The following is a 23,052-nucleotide window of genomic DNA, read 5'->3' as shown; positions in this document are numbered from 1 at the left end:
GTATTTTATCTCCCCAACAGAAAAACAAAGGCAAGCTGCGTGACGGTGGTTTAGATCCGTGGTTGTCACCCTTCCTGATGCTGCCACCCTTTTAATATAGCTCCTCCTGCTGTGGTGACCCACAAGCATATGATTCCTTCATTGCTACTTCACAACTGTATTTTGCTACTGTTATGAACTGTAATGAAAACATCTGGTATGTGACCCTTGTGCACCACGGCCTTTCAATCCTTGAAGGGTCGCGACCCACAGGTTGAGAACGGCTTGTTTAGCTACTTGGAATAGTAAGCAAGTGTTAAAAACAGAATAGGATTAGGAGTAGAGGAGACTAACACTGGTAATCTGTCCCCACACCTCTCCAGCCAAACTCCACTGACAGGCCCTGGCAACCATGAGCCCCTGCCCTGTCTCTTGCTGGGGGGCCTTGAGGGCACTTCTCTAAGGCCCTGCATACATCTGACCTAGTGCCTAAAACACGTCAGCGGGGAGGGGAACGGATGCCTCCCGGCCAGCGCCCCTGCATTCCTCTGCTTCGTGCAAAGGGACGAACCCGGGGGGACGTGGCGTGGAGCTCCCGGCCCCTCCCGTGAATCCCCGTGGCCGCCCGCGCCGCACCCACTTCCTCTTTCCCTTCCGCGCGCCAGCCAACCGCTTGCCAAAAAATTCCTGTCACTTCTGACAGGAAGCGGGGAGGCCGCGCGCCCGAGCGACCAGCCACGCATCTCCGCCGCGCCCGGGACGTGGTGGGCCGCAGGGTCCAGCCCGGGCCTGGGCCTGGGTCTCAGCCCGCCCCGCCGGGTCCTCCATCCCCATCGGTCTGCTCCTCTCCGGGCCCTGTCCCTGTCCCTGTCCTCGGTCCCCTCCCAGCCGACCGGTCCTCCTGCGCGGTGGCGGCCGGGTCCTCAGCCGCGAGTCCGCCATGGAGGTGGAGGAGGCGTTCCAGGCGGTGGGCGAGATGGGCCTCTACCAGATGTACTTGTGCTTCCTGCTGGCCGTGCTGCTGCAGGTGAGTCCCCGGCTCCCCGTGGCCCACGCCCGCGGCGGCGCGCTCGGCTCCGGCCCCTGCTATGGCCTGAGAGCGGGCGGCAGGAGGGGTCAGGCGCCGCGCGGTGGCGGGCCAGCCACTGAGCTCTCCCAGGCTGTCACCCGAGCCTGGCACTGACACTTGCCAGAGCTGGTTAAGAGATGAAAACCATTATCTGGCGTCTGCAAAAAAAAAAAAAAAAAAAAAAAAAAAAAAAAAAAAGAAAGAAAGGGAGTAGGTACACTACTAACCCGTGGCTCTGTCACCTTGCAGTCTAAGATAGAGATATTGCAGGTCCACAAAAGGTTGTATCTCCCAGGCCGTCTCTGAGCTCCAGGGGACTCCCTATGAAGGTGGCTTTCTATGAACGGGATTTTATTTCTCTGTGGTTTAAAGTTCTGCTGGGTTATTCAGCACCGAGGCCAGCTTTATTCTGATGGTATAGGGAAATAATACCACCTACATAGTGTGGTTTATTGTACAGAATTGTCAGACCTCATTTGCACACCCCAACCTAAAACTCTTGATTCTAGGGGGCCTTAGAGGTTCACTCTTGTAATCACAGCACTAAAGAAACAGAGGCAGGAGAGGGATGCCTTTCCTTTCAAGCATATTCAAGGCCAGCCTGAGCTACTTTGTCCCTGGGATGCAGGTCAGTGATAAAGTCCTGATGCATGTAAGGCTCTGGGTTTGATCCCTAGCACCAGGGCTGGAAGGTGAAGCTAGCTCCTTGCCCAGGAGGCTTGCATTCCTGGGATGAAGTGGGGTGTGATGAGGCAGGCTGACAGCTAAACTGGTAGTTAAGGTGTGATGGTGTTATTCCAAGGGAAGTACTGGCTGGATGCGGATATAAACAGAGCATACAAGTTGCTTCAATGTTGCAAAGATGCTGTGGCAGGAAGTGGGGGCAATGATGTAAAAGTTGACTTAATGATTCTCTTTTCCCATTAAAACTTCAAAAATTCAGTTGATTTCACCACCAGCCAGAAAAAGTGGTTCCAGTGATGATATATGGGAAAAAATCTTCTCTTAGCAGGATAAAAATTAGTTAATATAGAGAACTAGAATTGTAACTGTGATGTCTGATCTTTGTATAATAGTTTCTTTGACTATAGTCTGTCTAACAAGGGATTCCAAGTATATACTCCCTCTCCCTGTAATCCTTTCCAGCCACCTCTCTATCCACTCTCTGTTTTCTATGCTAGCATCTTCCTACTTGCTTAGCCAGGTATCCACCAGCTTAGAATGAAATTTTCTTGACTGTGGTACTGAAAAGACAGTGTTCTGGGTCAGGACCTATTAACATTCCTGTAATTTTTACTCCCCCGCTGCCAGCTAGAGATCCAACCCAAGAGCCTTGTGCTTTTTATACAAGAGCTTATGATCCACCTAGTTCATTGTAGTTTGTTGAGGAAGAGTTCCAAGCCCATTATCTTGATTGCTCACTAACCCCTTATTGACATATAGTGTGTATTTGCAAGGTTTTAGAGTGCTATTGGCAGTGGGTGGTTGTGTGTCTTGTAGGTGTGGACTGTCTCTGTCCCCATGTTCCTTCCTCCAGCTGAGATGATGGCTGGTTCCTCTGAAGTCCCTGCTATAAGCAAGTGATGAGGGCCACTGAAGACCTTACCGTATCATACTCTAAGCCCAGCCATCAGCAACACAGGGGTTCAGCCATGAAGAGAATCTGTTCATATCTATATGAGTCAGCCATGAAGAGAACCTATTTGTATCTAGTAATAGCTTTTAAACAGTGACTCCAAAACATAATGGTTTGCCGTCAGGGTTCTCTGAGTTGGAGTAAGTTTTATGCTGCTCCTGGGCTTAGAGTTTGGTTGAACCTTGTATTAGTCTGGGTTCTCTAGAGGAACAAAACTTAAAGGATATATGATCTCTTAGAATGACTAGTCCAACAATGGCTCTCTACAAATGGAAGGTCCAAGAATTTAGTTGTTGATCATCAGAATCTCAAAGAAATAGACTCTAATGCCAGTGAAGGAATGGGCTTGCCAGTAAAAGCAAGAGCAAGCAGGCAAAGAGCAAAAGCTTGCTTCTTCCATGACCTTTATATAGTCTGCCAACAGGAGGTGTGGCCCAGATTAAAGGTGGATCTTCCCACTTCAAAATGTCTGGGTTAAAAGAGGCTCTTCCTACTTCAAATGACTTAATTAAGATAAAAATATCTCACTGGTGTACCCAACCACTTGGGTTTTAGTTAATTCCAGATGTAGTCAAGTTGACAACCAAGGACAACCATCACAGGCCTCCTGAGGCTTATGATGAACTGGGAACTTGTAGCCTATTGCTTTACTAGTTTAAGTGGGTGAGGCCCTGAGCCACACTTGCCTGTTATATTCTCAGGAACAATGGTTGCTTTGGAGTGCACACATGTGCACAGAGATACAGTTGCAAGTCCTTTCTGGTACTTTCCTCCTGGGGAAGCTGTGGAGCTACAAAAGGCTCCAGGCAGTAGAAAGGGCTTCTTAGGGTTTGGGATATTTCAGGAAGTGAAACATCATTTGAAAAGCATCTAGTTTGATGCTTCCACAGCATGTAGATCCTGATGACTGCTCTTTGAAGAGCAGGAGTCACCTTCCAAAGACACACAAAAGAAATCATTACAAATGTGAAAGCAGATGATGTGATTGGAGTAGAAAGAGCTCCAGCACTGACAAACTGCTGCAAAATGGTCAAGTGAGCTTATGCAAATGACCCCGAAGTCCTCACCATGACTTTGGAGGTGACGGGTCATGAAAGTTTGTTTTGCAAATTTAGAGGGTTTTCTTTCTTTTCTTTTCTCTTCTTTTCTTTTCTTTTCTTTTCTTTTCTTTTCTTTCTTCCTTTCTTTCTTTCTTTCTTTTCTAGTCTTTAACATTCAATGCTTTATTTGATCAACATAACTGTGAATCCAGCATAGACTGAATGAATTAGAGAAGTATTTATAGCTACCCTTCTGTTTGAAGGTTTTCTTTAAGTTGCCCCACACCTAGTAATAATAATTAGCATAGTTCTCAGATATGGAGGCTTTGAGAACGTTAGATTGCATCCTCACCACAGTTGGAAGATATTTTATGACCAATAGGTGATCAAACTGAAAGGCACACAGGTTGGTAAAATTCTCTCTGGCTTCCTTGACCAAAGCTTAAACAAACCAATGTCTGCATTGGTCTGAATTATGGGCATGCCATAGAGAGTATTTGATGATTATAAGGGAAAAAAGAGAGCTTGAAGGGGAAAAAAAAGAAGAAAGGAAAACAAAACAGTTCTTCAGAATGTCTACCACGGTCACATTTCAGTGTACATACTTCTAGAATTTTTAAGTAAATATGCACATAGCCCCTGTTTTGCAGAAAATCACCAACTTTTGTCTCTTGGCAATTGTAGATGTTTAGCTAATGTTGAGAGGTAACTCCACCATAGAACACACAGAGACACTCTTAAAGCCCAATAGAAAGCCTGTATTGCCAGCCAGTAGCCATGCTGCACAGGGAACTTGCCCAAATCATGAAGCCTCACTGTCCTTTGACTTTTATGCACAAATATCAATCCTAGTTGACATACTTTGGTTACCAAGAACAGTTAGCAAGACTCAAACTACAGAAGCCAGAAGGCAAGGTTAGTATATTTAGAGACTTTACTGGGTCCAGGAACCATGGAGTATGTCTTTGATGGACTTGGTCTTCAGTCTGATTTTGACAGGTGTTGGGGCCTATTCTATATGCTGGGTCAGACTGGTGCTTTCAACGTGGCATCAGTTGAGCTAAGGTTGGGGAACCTCTTACAACAGTCACAAATCAACAGCTTCACAAGCAGCATAAGATCCTTGATATATGACCATACCTTCTCTTGCTTGTCAGTTCCTCGTTTTCAGTTCAGAACCACACACTTTGTGGTGCTGGGCCCTTTGTTCTGGACTTCACCACTTGCTTGTTGATTGACATTCCCCTTCACAAACAGGGAGAAAACATTATCTAATAACACTCTTTTATTTCACTGTATTTGTTATGCATTCTATTTAAAAATTTTAAAATAATTTAAAGCATTTCAAATAATGTAGAGAATAATTCACAAATGTGCATGTACTTACTTTCAGGTTGAATAATACTAATATTTTTCCTTATTTGTTTAAGATTGTGTTACAGTTTGTCTTGTAAGGCAGGACAAATAACACCTAGGGTGTGAGATTATGTATATACTAATGAAGAGCTGCACTGTTGAGATCTGACCATGCATTGTTACATGAGCCGGTATGTGTGATATTGGAGCTGAAATTTGGCAGGGAAGGAAGGATATGGTCAGAAGCCTATCAGAACAGACTGGAGTCTGTGCCATTCTCACTGCCTGCATCCTCAGTGAAAAAGATGCCTCTGATCATAGACTTTAGCATTGTCTGGACAAGAAATCAGAGCAGGTACAGGCAGATCCAGGTGAAGGAGTGGTTGCAGGTCCAGATGCTGACCATGTGAATTGAACCAGAAAATACACAGCAGTAAATGTGAAGCACAGAAGCACCAACCCCAACATTTTGAGCACAAAACCAAAAACAGCTGCCCTTTGCTTTCACACCTCCTCCCTAGACCTTGCCTGTAGTATATTTCTGGGGTCATCTTAGACAAGAACATCCTAGACAACACTTGACTTTGTAATATCATATGTATCTTTGGTAGTTCCATCTGTCAAATGATAGCTGTATTGATAACAAATTGTACTTTTCTGTTGATTTGCTTGCAAAATAAGTTTTAACTGAGGGCTGGTAAGGTAGCTCAGCCAGATAAGGTGCCCAGTGACAAGCCTGAAGACCTGAGTTTGATTCCTTGGACCCACACAGTAGAAGGAAGTAACTAAGTTGTCCCACAACTTGTCTTCAGACCCCTACACTCCCCATAATAAATATAAATGTAATTAAGGTATTGAATTGATTTAGGAGAAACTCATTAATAAATTACATAGAAAACATACCTAGGGCACTTGCACGGACATCACATGACAAGGTTTGGAAGAAATGGAGTTGGCTCTAGGGTGTTTCCATGCAAACCTAAGAAGTGTGCTGTCTGCTCCCCCTCCTCTGACTGCCTAAACCTTAACTCACCCTGCAGTGCTTACACAGCATGACATAAACTTTGCCCTGAACACCCCCTCTGCGCTCTTATGAAAGAAATAGGTAACTATAATGAGAATTTCCCCCAGAATTTTAGTAAGTAGTAGGAAACAAACAACAAAAACGATGCTAGAACCATTTTTTATTTGCTTGTTTTTGTTGTTTTAACCTATTTGTTTGCTTGTACACTTATTTGTGACTTTTTTTTTTTTTTTTTTTTTTTTTTTTTTTTGGTTTTTCGAGACAGGTTTCTCTGTAGCTTTGGAGCCTGTCCTGGAACTAGCTCTGTTGACCAGGCTGGCCTCAAACTCACAGAGATTCACCTGCCTCTGCCTCCTGAGTGCTGGGATTAAATGCATGCACCACCAACACCCAGCTTGTATACTTATCTTTGAGACAAGGTCTCACTATGTAGCTTTGGCCGACCCCAAACTTGCAGAGATTCTCCTGCCTCTGCCCCACATGTGTTGTGATTAAAGGCATGCACAACCATGCCTGACTCAGAGTCACTGAGTTCAATTAACTTTCTGCCAAACTATTCTGTAAAGAATTAGTTTGAACATCCATACATATGATATGCTGTCATAACAGTGGCACACAGAGGGTTTGGAGGAATACAGATGTGCACAAATATTACTTTCTTTACAGGCCTTTAGGATGTTAGAGTTAACTCTAACTACACACATAGTTACACAGAGCACCATTTCCCTGGTAAGTAATGCACACAGCCATTGGACAGTCAGGGAGGAGACTGGGGTTTACTACATCATTCAGGAGGAAGAAGCTTAGGTGTAGAGAGAAACTTGAAGGTCATTTTAGATGGGAAAACACCATTGCAGAAGTGGATAATACCTCATACCTGTGCTACAGTGTATACTGGAGGGGGTTGGAGAGGTGACTTTTCCAGGGGAAAAGGTATGTATGTCACACTGGAATAAGTTCAGGGAGGCTGCTGGGGAGTTAGTTAAAGCTTAGGGGAAGGGATTCTTGGAAAAAGTAATTGTCCAGTCAGAAGAGGGAGAGCAAATAGGATACTTCTTAGGGTTCCATGAAAATATCCTAGAGCTAACTCAGTTTCTTTCCAACTCCATCATGCAAGTGCTGGACCTGAGTTTGGTTTCCAGCACCCATATCAGGCAGCTTACAACTACCTGTAGCAGCTTCAGGGGATCCCACACCCTTTTCTGGTCACCACTGACAGCTACACACACACACACACACACACACACACACACACACACACACACCATGTGCCATACATTCACAAAGACACATGCACACATACAGTCCATTAAAACAAATAAACAAGTGGCAAATAATCTGTTTGGAGCTGATAAGAAACAGTCTCTTCATCCTGATCCAGGAAAGTTTGGAAAGTCCTGGAGCACAGTGCTCAATAGTACAATACAACTTTTGTGTTCAGTAGAGAAGTATCCCATTGGATGCCCCTAGAGAGCTGAGTTAGATAGGAATGCATAAGCAAAGACATGCCATTAAGATCCAGTTGTACTGCAAGAAGACAGGAGGTTTTGAGAGTGTGACTACAGCTGAGCCTCAGACTCAGGTTAAGACCTCTGTGCTCTCACAGCTGGTGTTGAGTCACACCTGGGAGTGAGTAGGTTAGTGTAGACAGCTTGTGTGGACTAGTTAGCGACTGGGTTATAGGAAAATAATCCTGCACCCATTAACATGATTTGACTGTGTCCCCTTGTTAAAGAGTTTGCTGAGGAGTTTCAGGAAACTGAGCTGGTGATACAGTGTAGATGGATTAGAGAGGAGAGGCACCAGTGATTTAGAATTCATGAATTCCACACTTAAAACCCTCAAATATATCCTCCTGAGCAAGTCACTCAGTCAGCATCAAAGAATGGTCTCTGCTGCAGACACCGGGTCATGTGATCTTGCTTTCATGATTAGGGACTTGTTCACACAGTGTTTCTGGTTGACCAGTTAAACAACTGAGTCCTAAGTGCATAAAAAGCTAGTAGTAGTGATGGCAATGAAATCAACTTTGATTTTTGTCCTTGATGTCCCCTGAAAAAGATCTGTCCCTAAAGTTAGGTGAACACATGCTCATCTGCTCATCTCTGTTTTATGGTTAGAGGAAACCTTGGATGGTTTTTAATTGCCCTGTGTCTTGCTCCGACTCACAAAGAAAACATCAGGCATAACCATGACTTCACGGTGCAGGGTTATGATGGTTTCCTGAGAAGTATTATGAAAGCCCAGAACAGTGTTACTACTAGATTAAAGATGTTCAAAGATGCTTGGACACCACAAGAGCCACCAGATCTCATTACAGATGGTTGTGAGCCACCATGTGGTTGCTGGGAATTGAACTCAGGATATCTGGAAGAGCCGCCAGTGCTCTTAACCTCTGAGCCATCTCTCCAGCCCCATTACTATGGGTTTTGAAACTCATCTCTCTGACCTAATCTTACGGTGCCTTGGTTAAGGACGTTATGTGTGTGTGTGTGTGTGTGTGTGTGTTGTGTGTGAGAATGTGGATTCATGCTTGTTCATAAAGGGGGCCAAGAAGAAATTATGAAGAGGATGAGGATAGAAAATTCTTATTCTGCTTCCAGATAGCTAGGAAATGAAGTGGGCTCTCACTTCTTAAGACATACAATGCTGATTAACTGGTTTCCATTGTTCCCTATGAATCAAGCAATATAATATCACCCCTTCATTTTGAACTGCTTTCCCCAAATTGTAGTATACCCAGAGCAGTGGCCTTCATAATGAGGCACAACTCAGATGAGAGGAGCCTCTTGAACATGTCCTCTTTTATCTAGACTATTGCTTATCCTAGAACAATCAAGATTATGTGCTAATATTTATTCAGCAGAAACCTAGACTAGGAATGGCACATGACTAGCATTATAGAAGCACGTGCTGGTGTCCTTCCTGGTCATTTATACATCCTCCTGTTGAGTGTGGGGACCCTGAGTTATTTACTTTGGAAGCCAAAAGAGGAATCAGACATAACACATACGCAGGAGCATAACTTCTGGGCCATTGGAGAGGAAGCTGCATTGGTGAGGAAACTGGTGATTGAGGCTGGCTTTCAGAGAATGAGACCCATGTTAACCTTGCCGACAGACAGGAGGTGGTCCCTCCAGGGAAAGGAGTGGAGTGCACAGAAGTGGAAGGGGGCTCAGTCAGAGAGGGAGCGTGGCTAGTTTGTTTTGCCTGATGAAAGGCTGTGCTGTGAGTCATCCCCTGCATTCCCTTGGCCCATGTTTTTCATTTCTTTATACCCATCAATTAAATTTCAGCAGATTGTAATCAGAGGGGCAGTTACTAAATGGATGAAAGTGGCTTTGTAATTATAGCTACCGCTAGATGTGTAATCTATTTGTTCTTGTGATTATTAAGGGTTTTATTTTTATAAGCTGATTGCCTCCTCTTCTGAATGTCCTTAATAGTATGCAAATAAGGTCCAGGAAGCATGGAAGCCCAGGACCATATTTTCCTTTGCACCTTATAATAATATCACAGCATACGGGCCCATGGTAGCTCAAGTCTGTCCACTCAAAATAGTTTGGGACTACTTTGTGTCCCCTCAGCCTTACCAAGAGGGGAGAAGTCATAGCCCATGTTTTGCATTAGTTTCTGATAAATGCCTACAATGTCATGACTCCTTTTCTTTCTTTGACCAATTCCATTGTCTGCCATGGATAAGTGACTCAGTGGTTGGTTCTTCTGTTTGTCTACTGGGCCGACCATGACCCTGCAGAATGGTGTGCAAAGAGCCCCTGGCTAGAGTTCTCAGTGAACTGAACAGGACTCCTCTGACAGACTACCTGTCTCTATGTGTCTTAGCGCTTATAGTAAGTGGGCTCATGGCCATATACGATAGGAATCTCACATGCTTAGTATTTTTTAGACACTTTGTTTAGTGGTACTTTAAGAGCAAGTTCAAAGTTAAAAGGGATCATAATTTCTTAAAATAAGATTATCTTAGCTTGTAGACTAATTATGTATTTTCTTAGTGAATTTCAAATCTGAAATAATCATCCAATAGTGAGAGTTAACATAAACAGATATTTGTATCAGTAAAGTCAGAGAGGGTTCAACACCCCAGAAACTCAACTTGGAGAAGTTACCAGATCTAAAGCAATTGGCAGATGACATATGTATTCAGTAAATACTTCTTGAATGAATTGGTGCTGTATTTTATTTCTTTGCTAGTGGACAGTTAGGGTGAGATTAAACCAAGATTAAATAAAGCTACAAGTTGCAATCTGAATATGCCTGAGATTTTGTATCTTTTGAAGTCTTACGAGTTGCATGCCACACTTTAGAACAATGTCCTGCTTAGATTATGAGTACAAACCCAAGAACCTCCTGTCTCCTGGTACCTGATTCCTTGAGCTGAAAATGCTGTGTTGAAAAGAAAAATAACTGGAATATCAGTCTTTTAAACCAGAGCCAGGGATATGGGCTTTTCTGCCAGTGTTATACAGTGTCACATAGAGCCGCAGCATTAGACACATCCCAGAGGTAGAGGGCAACTGTCTAAAGAAGCACAAGGGGACAGCTGATGGCCCTGTCATAGCATAGGACCCTGCTTCTTCATGGTTTCCTTCCTGGCTTCTGATATGGCTCATTTCTAGCTAAACAAAACAAAACACAGAAGAAGGCCTCCTCTTGTTCCTCTTCCTCCTCATCTTCTTCAGTTATTTCTTTTTACTTTATGTTTGTGTATGTTTTGCCTGCATTTATGTTTGTGTACTACATGTGTGCCTGTTGTCTGTGGAAGTCAGAAAAGGGCATAGGATTCCCTGGAACTGGGGTTGTGGATGGTTCTCAGCTGCCATGTGGGTGCTGGGAATGAAATCTGGGTCCTCAGGAAGAGGAACCAGGGCTCCTAAGTGCCGAGCCATCTCTCCAGCCATTTCCCCCTCTTCCTCCATCTTCCTTTACTTTTTGTCTGCCTGAGTTAGGGTATCATGTATTTCAAACTTTCTTAACCTCACTGTGTAACTGAGGATGAACTTAGGCTTAGGATCCTTCTGCTTCCACCCCGCAAGTACTGGAAGTGATGTATTAGGCATGGTTTATGCAGTGATAGACAAGCACTCAGCCAACTGAGCTGCATCTCTGGCCTAATCACTGCATCTTTCAAAGTTTGCAGGCTTCCAAAGTTTTCTACACACATACCCATGTCTGCTGCATGTGATTCTCTGTGTTTCCTTTCAGCTTTATGTGGCCACAGAAGCCATCCTCATTGCACTAATTGGAGCTACACCATCATATCACTGGGACATGGCCGAGCTCCTGCCAAACCAGAGTCACAACAATCAGTCAGATAGCAAAGACCAGGCCTTTGGGGCCTGGCTTCTGACGGCCAATGGCAGTGAGATACATAAGCACGTGCATTTCAGCAACAGCTTCACCTCTATCGCCTCTGAGGTAAGCAGATCACCAACCTAGCCAAGTGACATTGGTATACATTCTAACGGAGCCTATTTTGACTATGGAGTCCTTTTTTTTTGCATATCGATCCCAGTTCCCTCTCCCTCCCTCCCTTCCTCCCTCTTTCCCTCTCTCCCCCCTCACATGCACCCTGACCCCCTCCCACTCCACATGTAGGGTGATGCCATCCATGAGAGGTCATCTAAATCTGTCAAGTCATTTGAAGTAGGGACTAGGACTTCTCTCCTGTCTCTAGGTTAAGGCAGTATCCCCCCATGGGGGATGTGCCCACAAGGTCCTTTTGTGCACCAGGAATACATCCTGGTTCCACTGTCTGAGGTCCCTTAGACTGTTTCGGTCCTTCTAGCTGAGACCCATGTTCAGGGGGTCTGAGTCAGTCCCATGCTGGATTCCCAGCTATCAGTCTGGGGACCGTTAGCTCCTCCTCATTCAGGTCTGCTATCTCTATGTGTTTCTGCAGCATGGTCTTGTCCTCCCTATAGAGTCCTTTTTAAAGGTGAATTAAAACCCACATCTCTCATACTACAAATGTTAGCAAAATAAAGCAAGAGGACTGCGCATGGCCTAGCTGTACCTCCCAGAGCTCTTGTTTCAGTCCCGTGCTGCATGCAGACACAGGAAACCTTGGTGCACAGGTTAAAGTACATGATGCCCCGAGTATATGCAGGGGACCCTGCTCAAGGGGCCACTGCTGATCCAGAGACCAGTGCAGCAGAACCAACCAGGGAGGAAACAGCTGAGAACAGTCTGCTGAGGTAGCATTAGCAAGTCATGTTTTGATCATCTTTGTATCTCCATGGCCCAGTAGCAACAGTGCTAACTCTGCCCCACCACTAGCCTCTTAAAAAGATAAGCAGCATCATTGATTGTTTACTGTAGATCAGGCACTGTGACATTTTATAGGTTTGTCTTATTTACTCGGAATAATTTTATGGTGTAGACTGTCTTCTCCATTTGGCAGATGAAGAAACCAGGAGTGAGGTCAAGCCTGACTCATAAGGACACTACTGGTATTTGATTGTAGATTTGTCTTAACTCAGAAGCCTGTACTCTTCATTCTGTTCCCAAGAAGGAACATACAGTCTGAATCCAGACTGGGGTGTCCATCTCTTAGGTTCTCTTTGACTGCAACAGTAGCCAAGTATTTTTTGTACTTACTTGTGAATGATTTTAGACTGACAGCTGAGAATGTAGCTCAGTAGCAATATGCTTGCCTCTCATATATGAAGCCATGGGTTATATTCTTACAACTCTTCTCTTCTTGGGGAGATTCAGGAAGACATAACAGCCTCATCTGCCTTACATTTTTAACATGGATTTGTCTATTTTCCTCAAAGTCTTACTCTATTGGAAGGGTCAAGCACTGTGTCTACCCTGTGTTCGTTGTCTCTTCTTCCAGAGTGTGTGAGTCACATGTGAGCTCTCCAGCTGCTCCTGCCTGGCACCTTAGAGGTCTGTTGGGGTTGGGACGGGTGGCTCCCAGCCTCCCTGTTCCCCAAACCATCATTCAGCCGAGAACTGGCAGCAGAGCAGATTAACGGCTGGTGAGCAAGGATGGGAGCATGGGTGGGAGCCCCGGCTGATGGTGCGCTGGCCACTCACAGGTCTATGCACCAAGTTGGGTTCCTCTTAATTGCAGTTGAAATGCAGCTCCACCTCTAAGTACTGACTCGATTTCAGTTCCCCCTCCAGTTTCCACAGTCTTCGTGTTGGCAGGATTGACACAGTCTGTGGTATATGCATCGTTCAAGACATGGCTCTTATTGAAATTATTTATTCTAAAAAAAAAATAAAAGTTTAAAAGCAAATTCTTTGGCTAGCATGATAGTGACTCAGAGGGTAAAGGTATTTGTTGTTAAGCCTGATGGCCTGAGTTTGATACCTTCATGGTAGAATGAGAAAACCAACTCCTGCAAATTGTCCCCTGACTTTGACAAATACACTGTGGCATACATGTCCCCCAGCCCACTAAAGAAATGCAAATAAAATAAAATAAGGACTTCCATTTGCCTGTGTAGAGAGACACTACGATAGTGTTTACAGAACTCTACAGTCTAGGATATTGTGTAAAAATCCACAGTTTATAGCTTCTAACAACATCTTATTGTACTTGATCTTGAAGAACTGAGAGCTTGGGAAGGGTGAATAAAGTGTTATGTGATTAACATGGTATTTAATTTTTTAAAAATCCTCTAATCTAGGAGCCTTGACTATTCTCAAATGAGCTAATAGCCATTGGGGTGGATTTATGTAGCAAATTGCTATCTGCTGTATTCAAATTATTCCCTGAGCTCTGACTCCTACAGAAAACGCCAAATATCATGGAGACACACAATTATCATGCTTAATTAATGTTTGCAACCAAAAAGCGCAAGGTTGGAATCTTTAATGTCATTGTGGATATTGAAGAGCTGAAGTTGACTGACTATTATCTTGAGATTAATATATTTTTCCTCAAGCCAGACCCTGGGGTCAAAAGACAGAGTATTAAAACTATTTGAAAAATTCGCTGCAATTAATTGCTGCAGGGGCTTTTTTTTTTTTTTTTTTTTTTTTTTTTTTTTTTAATGTCTTGCTTCCTTACGCCTGTGCTAGTGATTGTTATCGCCTGCACACTTCACCCATTAAGTGGTAATTCAGAGTGACAACTACATGGAAATGAAGCAAGTTAGTTAATCACCATGAAACTGCTCTGGAAATGCCCTGTCCAAGTACTCTCCACTCACGGGAGCCCTCATTACCTGATCTGCTCCCGGAGTGAGGTTGCCTGCACAGAGCCGTTTATAATTTTTATGGAGAAGACAAGGGCAAAAGGGTTGGTGATGATGTTTGTGTGGTGTTGTTATCAGTAACCACTCAAGATCCTGTAGAGCCCTCAGGGTCATTCTTTGGGGTGTTGGAAGGCTGCTGTTTGTTCCAGCATGGCAGTCTTGAAATACCCACAAGCTGGGAGTGTGGGCTGCAGAAGTGGTTGTTATAACTCGATTTCCCCAAAGTGTGACTTCAAGCCGCAGGGAGCTGGATCAGTGGGCACAGACCAGTCTTGTTTGCCCATGTTTAGGTGGCCTGCCATAGCAACAGGGAGCTAGCTATCTTTGTCTTACTTTGCATTTTGACCTGGTGGACTGGACAGCCATGGTTCTATCCCCATTTCTTGGAATACTGAAGTGGTACGTGTGAAGTACACCGGGCCCCAGTAAATCCACCTTTTAGAGAAGACTCAGCATCAGGTGAAGGGTGATGTGGCTCTCTGGCCTGCTGAAGTCACGGCCTGTCTCACAGAGTCATTGATTTAGCACTCACAGCATTGCACTGATGAACATGCTTTCCTGACAGGTTGGCTATTGAAAGGATACCCCCACAAATTCCAAATGTCTACCTTACTTCATTTGACAAGAATGCCACTCAGTGACTCTGAGGTAAAGATGGTCAGTTATGTGGTCTCTGGCTACTCCTAAACTCTAGTGTAAGGCTCAAAGTAATGATACCACAAAGCTGTTGGTGTCAAGCAGGGTAGCACATATTGGCATCCCAGCAAGTCAGAGGGCAGAGGCAGGAGGAGCACCGCTGGTTCAAGGTCAGCCAGAAACAAACAAGAATCCACTGTTTGTGAAGATGCCTATAAGACTATAGCATTCACTCATTACATGCATAATTCAGTGAGTGTTTAATTAGTGTTGGCAGGCACTGTAAGATTCATACATGGGTTACAAATGTGCCCTTAGGAAGCACAGGGCATCATTTGGGAGACACAAGGAAACACATGGCTGACTATGCATCATGCCAAAGAAAATATGGGATGATATAGCAGGGAGATGAGAGGGTCAGCTCCACTGAGGAGTGTCAGACCAAGCTGAGTGTGGGCATGTGTTTCAGAGAATCAACACAAGTTCAGTGGGAGGGGGCTGGCTGGGGAGAGGGAGACAGGGCCCTACCCAAGTAGAAAGAAGATCAGTTCCCAACAGGAGTCAGGCTTCCTGGCAAAAATAAAAAAGTTTGTTTTCCTTTGGATGGCCATGCCCTCACCTGGGCTCCTGCAAGGCAGGTGGTGCATCACTCTGTGAGTGATACAGTCATCACCTGCCCTGGGCTAAAACAAGGAGAGCAAGTGAGAGCCAGACCTCCCTGGAGGAGGGAAATGACCCAATGCTTGTAAAAGCCTGTTGTGCATAGCTTTTAGTTAGTGCATACAGCTGCTTTTGAAAAGAGGGGTCTGTGTTGAGACCATGTTTCTCAATTACTGTTCCCATGAAATGTCACCTTGAAGTAGGAGGAGAAGCATGAGTAGAAGAGAGTAGGTCATTTAGGCCACAAGGGGACATAAAGCAGGCAGGTCTGTGGCATTCCTGAGTGGCTGAGAGTCAGGCTGCAAATATTGCAGTTCTAGAAGCCTGCAGAGAGGTCCTTGTGCTCCTCCAGACCTCTAGTAGTTATGCTCATCTAAGGAGCATGTGCTTCAGTGTCCTGGCTCTGAGGCAGTCAGGGAGGAGGGGGTGGCTCAGCAATATGCAGTGTGGAAGGAAAAGAATGACATCTGGAGCTGATGCCATGTGGGGACCTGAGAATGGCACAGACTGCAAGTCAGTGATGCCAACCCAGTTTAAAACCAGAAACTTTATTGGGCATTTGTATTTAAGACACACACCCCATGGAATGAGGCACACCATGGGGCATGAGTCTAGCCAAATATGAAAGATTACAATAAAACGCCGTGGAAGGTGACTTTAAAACATTGTCATCTTTTCCCTCCCACCAGCCTTCTGTTTTTAAGCACAGAAGTCACAGAGCATCCACTTCCTTTCTCTCTGTCTTACTTTCCAGTAATACTTTACTCTGTTCCTCTAAGTCAGTGGTTTTCAACTTGTAGGTCGTGAAACTGGACCCTTTCACAGGGGTTGCCTAAGACCATCAGAAAACACAGATATTCTTGTTGTGATTGGTAACAGTAGCAAAATTACAGTTATGAAGTAGCAACAAAAATAAGTTTATGGTTGGGGTCACCACAACATGAGGATCTGTATGCAAGGGTCACAGCATTAGGAAGGTTGAGAACTTCTGCTCCAAGTTACAAGATCTACATATTCTTCTTTTCCTTCCTGATAGCTGATTTTCCTGCATGTTTCCTGAATGGAACAAATGCAGAAGGCTAAAAATAGAAAGTCTTTCCCCAGTATATTGTCATTTCTGTACGAAGGGTGGCTGTGGGGACAGGAGGAGAATAATGTGTAAAAGTCGGTTGGTTAATTATCTAGCTGTAAAGTGTGCTGCTTGCCTGTTTGACAGCTCTTTGATGTCTGTATTTTTCATTACTTGGCTGCTAACTTTGCTCTTAGAAATATGCTTTAGCATGGAGTCCATTTTAGGGAAGTACATTTTTTTTTTTCAGATGATCATATTACTGCCATGTCAGAGAAATCATTAATTCAACTTGGCATCTCCATAAAGCTGAAGGTTTGATGAATTCAAGATGTGTTGAAGATACATCTTATGAGTTCCTTTAAAACTCATCTCCGAGCTTTTCTCCGTGTTTGGTTGGTGTAATCCATTCCAGTAGGCATCATTAATTCCTATTTTGAGATGATTCAGCCTCTCTGAACACCAGGTCTCCATGCCTATCTTGAGTCTGTTCTCTTCTAGAGGCCCCCATTCTGCCCAGCCCCAGCCTGGCTCACTGGTGACCTTTGATTAGCCTTCCCACTGTCAGCTTGCCATCTCCATCCCACACTTTGTATTGCAGCCCAGGCTCGTTTGCCTCCATGTACCTATACTTCAGTCCCGTATTCGGACATCCCATTTATTCTCAGCTTTTTAATAAGTAAGGCTGAAGTCTGCACAAAACCCTCACCCAAATATGTCACTGATACCCAGCCAAGAGTCAGTCTGTGTTCATTCTCATCACCTCTGCTCTCTTACCTTCTATCCTCTGAGAGCTGGAAGGCTCTGCTGAGCACCTGCGCTGGGCTCGCACCTGTGCTGGCCGTATTTATATTCCTTTCATCTTTTATGGTAGAGGCACCTGCTCCTGGTTCTGCCCTGCATTGTACCTGATTTCCTCTCAGGCCCATTTAGTGTAGAGGAGTGAATGATGATATCTGTTTTTAACCAGTCCATTTTGAAATAGAATACAATAAATACTCATAGATTTTCTTTAGTGTAGAGAGAACATATGTATAAAATTAATTGTTGGTTGTTTCGCCAAATCAACATGAGAGGCTAAAAATAGTTGTCTTTATAGGAAGTGGGATTTTGTATTTGCAAGTGATTTTTCAATTTGAAATGAATTAGTATAAAAAGAACATTCATTCTAATTGCTTTAGAATTTGGTCTGCAATTAACAAAAACCAACAGAGTCACCATTTTAGTAATTGCTAGCCAATAAGGATTTTAATGACTCCCACAGTTTGATTTTTAAAATGTAAAGATTCATGAAATGTTTCTTGAGACTGTCAGAGTAGTCTTTATATTTTGATTTGTTATAGTTTCATTTCTTATGTCCTGGCAATTTCCTGGTTTGGATTTTACCTTGACACTAAATAACAACCACAGGGTAAGAAAATGAGCTAGAAACTGATCTAGTTTTTCAAGCTACTCCACACCTTTTTTTAAAGATACAGGGATCTGTATTTAAGATACAACTTACTATAACTTAGTTGAGTTTGGATCAATCAAAAACCTCTTGACCACATGGTAGCTAAATAATAAGAATTTAAATGATGCTTTAGAAGAGTTGAGAACAAAAAAATGTAAAAGAGAGTCAGGATAGAGTTGCGGAAATCTTTATGTCAGCTGACTTTGCTAAATACTTTTCACCCATGCCTCAACACTCTCAATTCATGGAGCTCTGCTAAGGGAGAGACTCCAGATTCTAGTTAGCTATTCTCTAATTAGTTTTGCAAAAATCTGCCTTTCAAAATTTTGTCTGTTCTTGAATATATTCCAGGAGAAATGGGAGGGTGCATTATCCTAACCAGCATTGACTTGAAGAAATATTAGTAGAAATTACTTTGACACTTGGAACTGGCAGCCCAAGAATCAGGATTTGGAATTTGCTGGTTAACCATCCCTTGGGCCATTTCTTCCTAAAATCATTGTCCAAGTTGACAGCTAGTCAGATGCTGAGGGATGGCACTGTAACCTTTTTAGTAGATATGATAAATTTGGTAAATACAGCCAACAGACTAGTCATTTCCTCCTGACCAAGCTCACTGCCCACCTGAGTATCTTGACCATATAAACACAGAAATTAAGGCTAAAGTTGCAAGCCAGCCTTTAAGAGCATGTAAACATGAGCATTAAGAACATAATGAATATAACAACTGTTTGAATGAAGATGTTAATTGTAGTTAATAACAATTCCACCTGGCCCTGTTAGGTCTATCACAGGAACAGGGCTGCCCTGTGATGGATGCTGAGCTGGCTCCTCTAGGACCTGACATCTCATTTTTCCATTTCAGAATATGTCACCATAGTCATTCCTCCTGAATTGAACATTATTCTACAGGACTACTAGTGTCTCCAAAACAAATTAGCTTTCACAAAACAAAATTCTTTTTCAAATGCCAAAAGTCTCTTCATCTCTCTTCTATGAAATTCTAACACATATTATAATCCTGTCTGTCATGATCCTTAGAACTGACTTGTCAAGACCTTCTTTAATCCAGGTTTATAGGAGACACAGAGCAATGAGAGAAATTAGATGTGCTTCTGAGCCCCAACGAGTTAAAGCATGGGGAAAGGGTAACACAAAACATAGAGACAGGCAACCCACTGCCTTGAGCGTTCTCAGAAAGAAAGGCTCTTGGTTGTCTCTCCAGGGGACTGGGAAGAGGAGTGATGTGTCTGTGGTCTCTGAGGTTATACCTCTGTGATATTCTTTACTGCTCTTCACCGATAACCATCACTAGATAGGATGTCAGAAGATGATGCTGAACAGAATGAAATTGCCTTCTGTTTACATCCATAATGGTCCTGAAGTAGACCGTATAACTCTAGGAAGTTTTTATCATGCTAAATATGCATGGCACAAAGGTTACCATCTTGGTGCTTAAGTGTATAATTCTGAGGCATTAGTATGTTTATATTCTGCCACCATCACCACAGTCCATCTCCAAAATGTTTTCATCATTCTACAAGGAAATTCTGTTCTCATGAAACATTGACTCCCTTGCCCTTCCTCCCCTCATCCCTGAAATCGCTGTTCTTTCTGTCTGTGAAACTAACTCTTGAAGGTACCTACTATGACGAGAGTGCAATATTTGTTCCTTCTTGCCTGGCTTGTTTCTATAATATCTGAAGTTCATCTGGGATGTAGCATGAATCAAGCTGCATTAGCTTTAAAGGCTGAGTAATATTCCATTGTACATGAGTATGACATTCTACTTCTCTATTGGTGTGTTGATTGACACTGATTACTTTGACTTTGATTATTGGGATTAACCTGGGTGTTGACAGAGAACCTGAATTTGGAATTTGCTGCTCATGGATATATACACCCAGAAGAGAAATTGCAGGATCACATGATATTCTATTTTAATTTTGTATTTTTTTTTTTTTTTTATGTCCTGAGTGTTTTTGCCTGCTTGTATGTCTATGCAATGCCCTCAAAAGCAAAAGACAGCATTGGCTCCCCTGTAACTGGAGCCACCATGTGGTTGCTGGGAATCAAACCTCCATCCTCTGGAAGAGGAACCAAGTGCTCCCCTAACCTCTGAGTCATCTCTCCAGCCCCCCTCCCAACAAGAAAGCCCCCCTCCCAACAAGACTTCTCCTCTCCAGAAACTTCCAAGAACTCAGGATAAGGCCATAGTCAGCAATTGCATATGTAATTAGCACTTGCATGCTGTGTTCAGTTCTGCTAGGAGTATATGAAGAACACTCTGAAAGTATATTGTAGCAGCCGTGATTCCCAGTGTCTCTGAAGCTAGCTGTCTGAAGCTAGCAGATGCTGGCTAATGGCGATTGATGCAGTGAAGTGCCAGTGTCCAAGTCTGTGTTGTACGCTAGGCTTCGTTAAGTTCAGTGTATATAATGCTCTCTGTGACCTAAACTTGTCCCTCTCGTGTTTTTCTTTTCTTCTAGTGGTTTTTAATTGCCAACCGATCTTACAAAGTCAGTGCAGCCAGCTCCTTTTTCTTCAGCGGTGTGTTTGTTGGCGTTATCTCCTTTGGTCAGCTTTCAGATCGCTTCGGGAGGAAAAAGGTCTATCTCACAGGTACTCTGTCACCATGCTCATACACTGAATAAGAGGCTTTATTTCCCCAAGACTCTTAAGGAAATAATAAGGGGGGTATTTCCTTAAAGTTCTCTGAGTCCATAGGTGGACAGAGCATCTGTTTATTACTCTGATAGGAGGCCACACTGAGGCTAGCCCAGACTCTGGCTGGGTGGCTTTCCTGTACGAGCTCACCCTGCTAAGGCTAGCTATTTCTGCTAAAAACGGTTTTGTTTTTTGTTTTTTGTTTTTTCCTGACAGTGCTTTCTACAACCCCCCAAATTGTAATCACTGCCCTGCTTCTAAATAGAAGATTGCCACAGCCTTCCCATCCTTTTCCCTGTATCTCCTGTGTTGATTTATTTCGAATGAGCTCTCTAGGACTTGGCGTAGCTGTCTTGACAGGCCGACTATGAGTGAGGATTTTCAATTTCTAACATTATTATGAATAACTGAAAATGGTATGTGATTGACAGAAATTGTAAAACAAAGAAAGCAAGCCTTGGCTTTTTCTTTTTATAGTTTTCAGGGCAAATTATTAGGGAAAAAAATGAAAACCATAGCTCAGGACATTTAAGTTTACAAAGGTTTATTTCACAAACTGATGAATATAATTTATTATTTTCTTCAAATGCTGTTTTGCTGCTGGGTCATTGAATATTGTTCCTCTCTTCCCAGGTTTTGCTCTTGACATCTTATTTGCTATCGCAAATGGGTTTTCCCCCTCATATGAATTCTTTGCAGTAACTCGATTCTTGGTGGGCGTGATGAATGGAGGAATGTCCCTGGTGGCCTTTGTCCTGCTAAACGAATGCGTGGGCACCGCCTACTGGGCACTTGCAGGTACTGCTTCACTTTGTGCAGCCCTGGATGTGAGTGGAAAGCCTTGCTGGGTCCCAGCTTCAACCCTAGTCTGAAAACACACTGGGACTTGAGGCATGTCATATCTGCAGGCCAAGTATTCCTTACCCTAATGCTGGGGGCCAGGAATGTTCCAGATTCCAAATTTTTATGCATAATGAGATACCTTGGAGATGCCACCCAATTCTAAACACAAACTGCATTTACATTTCATAGCTCCTTTATGCGCATAGCCCGAAGGTGATGTTATGCAGTAGTTTCAGTGCCTCTATTTTGGGTCCAAACCATCACAGCCAAGGTAAAGTATGGGCTTTTCATTTGAGAGATGTGCTGGCTCTCGCAGCGTTTCGGAGTTTGGGACAGTTGGGATTTGGGGTTTTGTATTAGGGGTTTTGTATTAGGGATGCTCAGTCCGCTCAGCCTTGCTTTCTCCAGTGCATTCTTCAGGATGTCAGACATCATGTTGTGCATATTGCCTGGTAGAACTCTTCCCTGGGCCTGCCTCACAGAGAGTGACGTGGCCACCCACCTCACGGCCTGTGTGCAGATGACTGCGGTGAGTGTTCCATTTGCTCAGAACAGCATCCATCTCTTTCTCCCTGATCCTGGGAATAGTGTAAGGCCAGAAACTTAAGGCCTTTCCTGTGTCCTTTTGACTTGTGTTTCAGGGATTTCCTCATTTTTACTGTTCTCTCCAGTCACTAGAGGGCATTGTTGTAGCATTTCTTATTGATGCAATTGAGGCCGCATTCTGTATTATCTCTAATAATTCTAGCATATTCTCAACACCACAGTACAGTAAAAGAATTATTTAAAATTTTTACATTAATTTATTTAGCATGTGTGTGTTCTCTCTCTCTCTCACACACACACACAATACACACACACACACACATGCTCACATGCACAGGGTCAGAGAAAACCTTCAGGAGTGAGTTCTTTCCTTCCACCATGTGGGACCTGAGGATTGAGCAGAAATCACCAGTCTTGACAGCAAGCACCTTTACCCACTGAACCATCTCACGGGCCCAGTGATTATTTTTAAAGTTTGTTTTAGGTAGGGTTTCTATTGCTATGATAAAACACGATGGCCAAAATCAACTTGGGGAGGAAAGGGTTTATTTCTCCTTACTCTTTGTAGTCTATCATCCAGGGAAGTCAGGGCAGGAACTGGTGCATAGAGCTTGGAAGAGTGCTGCTTACTGGCTTGCTTTACATGACTTACTAAATTACTTGTTTACAGGCACCCAAGACCACCAGCCTGGGGAGGGGTGTTACTTACTACAATGAGCTTGGACTCCTCACATCAATCATCAGTCGAGAAAACACACTACAGGCTTGCCCATAGGCCAGTCTTACGGAGATATTTTCTTAGTTGAGCTTCCCTCTTTCAAAATGACTCAAACTTAAGTCAAG

The 23,052-nt window shown here is 43.5% G+C and overlaps 1 protein-coding gene across 2 annotated transcripts in view; it reads left to right on the top strand.

Moving 5' to 3' along the window:
* Positions 1-848: 848 nt before the first annotated feature.
* Positions 849-23,052, top strand: part of Slc22a15 (solute carrier family 22 member 15) — a 139,430-nt gene continuing 117,226 nt past the window's right edge. The window contains exons 1-4 of one of the 2 annotated variants that reach the window (XM_051198730.1): positions 849-1,006; positions 11,328-11,540; positions 20,643-20,775; positions 21,454-21,618. In XM_051198730.1, the coding sequence (XP_051054687.1) occupies positions 920-1,006; positions 11,328-11,540; positions 20,643-20,775; positions 21,454-21,618 (598 nt within the window). In that variant the 5' untranslated portion in view covers positions 849-919. Of the gene's footprint in view, positions 1,007-1,604; positions 1,677-11,327; positions 11,541-20,642; positions 20,776-21,453; positions 21,619-23,052 lie in introns of those variants that run through there. The other variant, XM_051198731.1, reaches the window with a different exon arrangement.

This window comes from Phodopus roborovskii, unplaced genomic scaffold (assembly GCF_943737965.1).
Source record: "Phodopus roborovskii unplaced genomic scaffold, PHOROB, whole genome shotgun sequence".
In the NCBI taxonomy this organism is placed as follows: Eukaryota; Metazoa; Chordata; class Mammalia; order Rodentia; family Cricetidae; genus Phodopus; species Phodopus roborovskii.
Note: the sequence above shows the minus strand (reverse complement) of the source record. Positions and strands in the feature narration are given on the sequence as shown.